We start from the raw sequence: 7,606 nt of genomic DNA, 5'->3' as shown, positions 1-7,606 counted from the left end.
GTGATGGAAGGCTTAAGTACCTTTTGTGGGCCACCTCTCTATCATGTATAGCACGAGAACAAGCTGTGTTAAATCAAGGTTTAGAAGGTTTAGGACGAGAAAAAGAGTGAGGAATGTACACCTCCATGCCAGACACTATCACCTCTGTTATGCGCTCAGCACACAAAGACAGGTCTCTGACACGGAAGCAGTAGTCATTCCAAGGAAAATCAGCAAAATACCTCCTCAGGTCCCCCCAACTAGCAGAGGCAAAACGCCAGAGGCACCTTCGCTTAGGGGGATCCTGAGGAGGGATTGGAGTGATAGGACAAGATAAAGATATGAGATTGTGATCGGAGGAGCCCAACGGAGACGAAAGGGTGACAGTATAAGCAGAAGGATTAGAGGTCAGGAAAAGGTCAAGAATGTTGGGCGTATCTCCAAGACGGTCAGGAATACGAGTAGGGTGTTGCACCAATTGCTCTAGGTCGTGAAGGATAGCAAAGTTGAAGGCTAGTTCACCAGGATGGTCAGTGAAGGGAGAGGAAAGCCAAAGCTGGTGGTGAACACTGAAGTCTCCAAGAATGGAGATCTCTGCATAAGGGATAAGAGTCAGAATGTGCTCCACTTTGGAAGTTAAGTAGTCAAAGAATTTCTTATAGTCAAAGAAGTTAAGTGAGAGCTATACAGCTCAGATAAATTTAGTTTGAGAGTGACTCTGTAGTTGTAGCAAGATGGTGGAAAACTCACTCAAGAGCGTGGGCACGAGAGCAGGTTAAGTCATTGCGCACATAAACGCAGCATCCAGCTTTGGATAAAAAATGAGGATAAAGAAAGTAGGAGGGAACAGAAAAGGGGCTACTGTCAGTTGCCTCAGACACCTGAGTTTCAGTGAGGAAAAAAAGATGAGGTTTAGAAGAGGAGAGGTGGTGTTCTACAGATTGAAAACTAGATCTTAGACCACGAATGTTGCAGAAGTTAATGAAGAAAAAGATGAGGGGGATGTCAAGACACTTAGGGTTGTTGTCAGAAGAGCACTCTGACCTGGGGACATTTGTGGTCCCCTCCCCAGATGGGGACTCTGAGGCTGGTGTAGGAGTCACCATGAATTTTGAAATTATGAGTGAAGGGCGTGTGTGTGTGTGTGTGTGTGTGTGTGTGTGTGTGTGTGTGTGTGTGTGTGTGTGTGTGTGTGTGTGTGTGTGTTATTAGGTGCTTGTAGTTTTGTGTGGAGGAAGAGAGTTGTCTTTAGAGGGCAGGCTGTGACTGCCCCCTTGTGTTGTGAGACACAAAGGGAAACGTTCAGTGAGGTCACAGCTGGGTTTAATGATAAGTTCACAGCACCCCATGAACAGTGCTTTAGACCTCACTGGGAGTAATTATCATTTTGGCAGGTGCCTACTGCCTCCTCCAGTAAGTATGGTACTCTATTTCCTGACATCAAAGACACCCTCCCTCTCTCTCTATACCATACTGACAATTACACATAGGGTGGCCTGGACAAAGCCCCCCCCACACAAACACACACACACATACACACACACACATACATACACATACATCATTCAAACTTTTAGCAATAATAATAATAATAATAATGATCTATTTATCTACATATGTACCATGCCAGCAATCTCACACAGGCTAACTCACACACACACACTAAATTACAGACCAAAACTATGTCAAAAGATAATAAAAACACAAATGGACCAATTTTTTGGAAGATAATTAAATTCTTACAAACTGTCAAATTGATTTTATAAAGGGGAGAAGTTGTCTCACTAATGTGTTGTGCTATTATTGAAGAGTGATTCATATAATACAGGAGAGAGAGAGAGAGAGAGAGAGAGAGAGAGAGAGAGAGAGAGAGAGAGAGAGAGAGAGAGAGAGAGAGAGAGAGAGAGAGAGAGAGAGAGAGAGAGAGAGATGGTTGGGCAGACTGCATTTACCTCCACATTTAAGCAAGTTTTAAGCTATTTAATGGTCAAGCTTTGGTTGGCATTCCCTCCAGAGACTAAAGATGTACTGAGTGAAAACTTTGTCATTAGGTTTTCTTGGTGTGGTTTAAACAAAGGCAGGACTAATGCATGGGTAAATGAACCATTATTTATGTAGGATCCTGAGGTGCACCATGGCAAGATTGAAGCCCCAACAGGCCGAGGTTTGTAGCTGATATCAGAGTCCTCAGTTGACTGTTTACAGGAAGAGTGTGGCAGCAACCTCAGACTGACAGACAGGTGAGATGCTCATGATCAAGTAAGTCAGCTGCCTCAATTTTAGCAATGCCTGCATGAGTGGAGCCTAACTGTGTATCTTTTCCATGCTAACAAGGCAAAATTACCACTTATGACCTGGAGTAACAAGGGGCTAGACTAATAAAGATGCTGGAGGTGACTCAGAATGTGAGCTAATGAGAGAGAGAGAGAGAGAGAGAGAGAGAGAGAGAGAGAGAGAGAGAGAGAGAGAGAGAGAGAGAGAGAGAGAGAGAGAGAGAGAGAGAGAGAGAGATTTAATAAACATCTCAGATCTTTGGGTACCATAAACATACCCAGATCTTTGGGTAGGTCTCATTCCTACCCAAAGATCTGAGCTCTTTCCGTAGGTGGAAGAAAGAAAACACACACACACACACACACACACACACACACACACACACACACACACACAGTTCATAATATCCCTCCAGATCCACCCAACATTGCTGGATAAAAACATCCCTGACCAGGATTTCTACCTTCTCTTACAATTCCACGTTTGAAATGTTGGCACATGACGTGGCATTTGATACGAAGGTAGGCAAGAACTAACCTATCTAAAGCACTCCTATTACTGTAGTGCACATGACCTCTGAGTGCCTCCCAAGTTGTTCCATGACTGGCTAGCATTTTGAGCACAGGGAGGGAGACACAAGCAAGTCTTGTGTAGCCACAATATACTGTATATGGTGAGACACTATCATTTTTTCCCTAATTGTACTTTTAGTTTGCAGCTTTACAATAACATCTTCATTTAAATATATTCTGTCATCAGATCTTATAATTCAATACACTGTACTTATTAAAATAAATATTCGTTCAAAGAGGATGCTACGATTTATCTTCGACCCGCTCGGTCCGGCAATGATGGTGCTCTACGGATCGTCGCGCATCAAGACGCTCGGCGTTGTCGGAGTGACGGAGAAAGCAGGTGAAAACAAAAGGCAACTGAATGTCAGCTTATGCACATGTCTGAATGGCTGGTGAGTGCTACTGCTCTGCTGGTCAGCCCCCAGCTCTGCCTTGCCTTCCCTACCCAACAATAAATATCCTTTCCAGCTGTAGCATTAACACTCAAAGGCAAGACAACATAGGACTGCAGTGACTGCCTGCATTGTGGTTCATTTATCTACACTACAACATCAAAAGCTACTCAAATTATCTTTTACATAGATTTATGCTAACTTAAAATGGACTGTGAAGCAGCACAGTTAAATCCGAATGTAGTTCAAACTTTTAAAATGTGTAAGTTGTTCTCAGACATCACCTTGCCTCTTCATTAAAGAAAGAAGAAAAAAAAGTATGGAGGAGGAAGACAAATTCATAATAAGTAGGTACAAGAATTAGCTTAACTAGCAAATATGAATTATTAGTTCAACCTCTAACAAATCTTTACAAAAACAGCACAACTCCAGTTCCAAGCCACAACTGGTTGGCTGACATAAGAAATTTATAACTTATTGTAAACATTTACAAGAAAGCAACAAAGCAAAGACACGTTTACTTGACGTTAGCCAAAAGCCGAATGTTGTCCAAACACGATTCACGTCATCACGTCAGCAAACGTCACCCTTCCATCCACCGCAAGAGAACAACAAGTTACGAGCGGCTCTGACAACAAGAGATGCAGCAAGTGCACGTGCACGTGTACTCGCAGAGTACATGTGTCACATTTTCAGTCCATACCAAAATTTGTAATTAATGTGTAACATTTGGAAGGCAACCGTGCAGAATGAATCGGACAGGTGCAACAAACGACAGCGTGGTGAAAGGGTGACCAGAGCCTTCCAGCAGCCTCCCTGAGCCTCACCTTGCAGTCTGCTGTGAGGCAAGAGAATGCCACACTGTCCTCCTCAAAGCGGATCATCGTGTGTTCACGTTCCGGGCCTGCCGGGAAGTAACATTAAGTGCACGTCAGATTTGCAATGGGGGGCTCAAATTGACTTACTTATACTAATACTTCTATTGTTATTACTATTATCATTGTTTATATTGCTTCTTGTCACATCCGTGCTCTTAATAACTTAATTTCATGCTTTCAGACTCTGCTTCCAGACCAATCTTCTTTCTACTTTCCGGCAGATCTGTAGTGAAAATGTTCAAAATCTGATGAAAAAAAAAGTGAAGACAATTGTAAAAGCCTATAGATAAGCTAAATATTAATAGATTTTAAATAAGGGGAGTAAATGCTTATGTGGTGAGGTGTGTGGTGAGGTGGAGTGTGTGGGTGGAGTTTGGTGTCCTCTTCACGGAATGAAGACAGGCAGCAACACACCTTCATTGTGTTGTGGTGCCACGTCTTGATGTGGTCACCACTGCCAGCTTCCATCCTCATTATCCTACTGAAGGCCACACCCAGCAACTCCTTACGCTGTAACAATGTGTAATGTAAATAATGAAGGCCACTTGCAACGAGGGAGCTAGAGTGCTACCACAACACACTTGATGACAGGCAGAACAAGGAGAACAGGTGGACATCCTACATCTTTAGCTTAGAATACGGTTGCATCTCTCTCTCTCTCTCTCTCTCTCTCTCTCTCTCTCTCTCTCTCTCTCTCTCTCTCTCTCTCTCCGCACCGGCAGGGGCCTGAAGGGTACGCTGCACACCCTACACGAGGAAGAGACACAATTTCAGGTCTGCTTCTTTCATTAATCACACACACAGACATAACTCTTTTTTATTGTTACTTTGTGAAAACTGAGAATATGTTTAATTAAACATATGGACTCCAAATTGCATCAATGTTTGTTTCTTAGGTCAACTTAAAAAACTGATTGCAAATATAAAATTTTCTTTTTCAATTATCAAAAACAAACAGTCAAAGAGCACTGATAATTTAATAGTGCACTATGAGCTTAAAGTGATGCAAGATCACTGAGATTCAGCCAAGCAATGGATTACAGGTTATATTACAACTGCAATGTGATAAGAATTATCTTTACACATCAAACTCTTTATGATTTTCACAAAAAAATCAACAAAGTGCAATGGAGGGATCTGAATGATTTCAACACTTGATATCACATTACTCAGCGTGGTGTCCTGAACCAGAACATTTCAAACAAAATGACATTTGTGCAAAATGACGACAATCATATCAACAGTAAATATGCATTTTCTTCACAAAAAACAGTGCTTAATGTGCTACCGACAATTAAATACAGCGAACGCGGCGAGGAGCAGTGCCGTGCGGAAGGCTTCGGAACACCAAGAATTAGTGAATGCACAACATCCTGCTTGTCGGGGTTTACGTGCCGAAAGGAGCACAAAGCATAAGGCGCGTCTTTCCTTGTCAAGATGAGTACGAACAATTACTGTTCAAAATTTCAAATCGGAATAAGGTCATTTCACAATAAAAGGAATATATAAAACAATATATGAATACATCTTTTAAGTTGTATCATCTCAATACCTGGGGTAAACAGCAAGGAACACAAAGGAAGGTTGCTTTTCACATCAAGTGAAGTGAGTCTAAGTGAGCCTGAAAAGGCCAACACTCAAATCTACAATCACAGCTCTTGCCAATGTTTAAAAACAAGAAGAAGAAGAAGAAAAGGAGAGGAGAGAGAGAGAGAGGAGAGAGAGAGAGAGAGAGAGAGAGAGAGAGAGAGAGAGAGAGAGAGAGAGAGATCCTTCCCCCTGGCCCTTCGAAGTGCTAAGGTCCAAGCCACCTCTCACCCAAGAATCTTCACTTCCTCTTCCTCCTCTTTCTCCCTCGACTCAAGATGGAGGGAGATGTACGGCCGCCGATTGACTAAGGCAAAGACATACAGTGGCCATTGGATATCACTGAGTGTGTGTATGTGTGTGTGTGTGTGTGTGTGTGTGTGTGTGTGTGTGTGTGTGTGTGTGTGTGTGTGTGTGTGTGTGTGTGTGTGTGTGTGTGTGTGTGTGTGTTAAGGAATGGGACACCTGTACACACACACACACACACACACACACACACACACACACACACACAACATGACTATCACCAGATCCTAACAAAAAAAAAAAAAAAAAAAAAAACATACAAATGCGAGCTTTTCAAAATTTGTTAACCCCAAATTTATATACAGATTTCGGCGGTTAAATCGTTAACCAATTGCGATATTTTATAGTGCAGCGAAGTTTCATCGGCCGGGGTGAGGGGTGGGAGAGGGGAGGCTGGGGAGAGAGGATAAATCGGAAGGGCGAGGAGGGGGGAAACAGAGAGAGGGGAGAGGGAAGGGCAAAGAGGAATGGTCTGCAGGTGGAGGGAGGGAGGGAGGGAGGGAGGGAGGGCGAGAAAAAAAGTGTGTGGGCAGCGTATGAAAGGCGGAGAGAGAGAGAGAGAGAGAGGAGAGGAGAGAGAGAGGAGAGAGAGAGAGAGAGAGAGAGAGAGAGAGAGGAGAGAGAGAGGATCGGGGAGTACAAGAGAGGTATAGGGAGGGGTGGAGGGAGAGAATAGAGGCATGGAGGTGAGAAGGATATGGACTATGGGGGAGGGAGAGCAAGGAGAGGAGAGGAGAGTGGAGGTTGGGGAGGAGGGAGGCCTGGGAAAGATGAGAGGAGGTTGGGGGTTGTTGAGGAGGGAAGGGAGTGAGGAGCTGCCCGGACGACCTGGTCTCAAAAATTATCACAACCAAAAATTAGTAGATTGTGTAATGCTGTGTGTGTGCGTGCGTGCGTGCGTGCGTGCGTGGGCGTGCAGTGCGTGCGCGCGCGCGCGCGCTCATACCAAATACAAACGAGATCACTCACCTGATGTGTTTTATCATCCGCCCCCTTTCACCCGGTCACCCCACCCTGCCCTCCCTCCCCACATCCCGGGCCCCACACATCCCGCCCACGCACCCCGCCCTGACCCACCACACCACTAACACCACCACCACCAATACTGGTTACACATTGTCAAAATTATAGGCATTCACTAATACTTGCATCTGACGGGCCGCTCACCTCATTCTCCTCATCACGTTCTCTTGTGTCGATGAGACCCGCGCCTCAGCCTCAGGTCCAGCCGCGGGACAAGCGCTCCTCGCCTGGGAAGTTGTGCCCACACGCCCATACGTCCACGGCACGCCACTGTGCTTACTGATTCCGGCCCTTTAATTCTGCCACCTGGTAACTGTCACTAGGGATGCTCTCGCTCCCTGATTGGTTCATGTATTCCCGTTTTTTTTTTTTTAATTTGGGCAGCAAATTGGCTCTTACCCAAAATCTATATTTAGTAATAAGACACTAGGTTATTCTGACCTTCATAACCTGATGTCTTATATATAAAATTTTGACGGAAGGATATAATTTACCTGCATCACATTTTAAAGAAAACGGAAACACTGAGGCCAATCAGGGAGCTCTAGCATCGGTCAGTGGCAGTGTTACCATGCTCGCGTGTCCTCAGCTG

The 7,606-nt window shown here is 44.3% G+C and overlaps 1 protein-coding gene across 5 annotated transcripts in view; it reads right to left on the bottom strand.

The window, feature by feature from the left end:
* Positions 1-7,606, bottom strand: part of LOC135098167 (uncharacterized) — a 56,371-nt gene that overhangs the window by 7,684 nt on the left and 41,081 nt on the right. For all 5 annotated transcript variants that reach the window (XR_010266628.1, XR_010266629.1, XM_064000407.1 and 2 more), the window contains exon 6: positions 4,048-4,124. Coding sequence is in view for 3 of the 5 variants with exons in the window: in XM_064000407.1 (XP_063856477.1) it covers positions 4,048-4,124 (77 nt within the window). In the remaining 2 variants the exon portion in view is untranslated. The remainder of the gene's footprint in view (positions 1-4,047; positions 4,125-7,606) is intronic.

This window comes from Scylla paramamosain, unplaced genomic scaffold (genome assembly GCF_035594125.1).
Source record: "Scylla paramamosain isolate STU-SP2022 unplaced genomic scaffold, ASM3559412v1 Contig48, whole genome shotgun sequence".
Classification (NCBI taxonomy): domain Eukaryota; kingdom Metazoa; phylum Arthropoda; class Malacostraca; order Decapoda; family Portunidae; genus Scylla; species Scylla paramamosain.
Note: the sequence above shows the minus strand (reverse complement) of the source record. Positions and strands in the feature narration are given on the sequence as shown.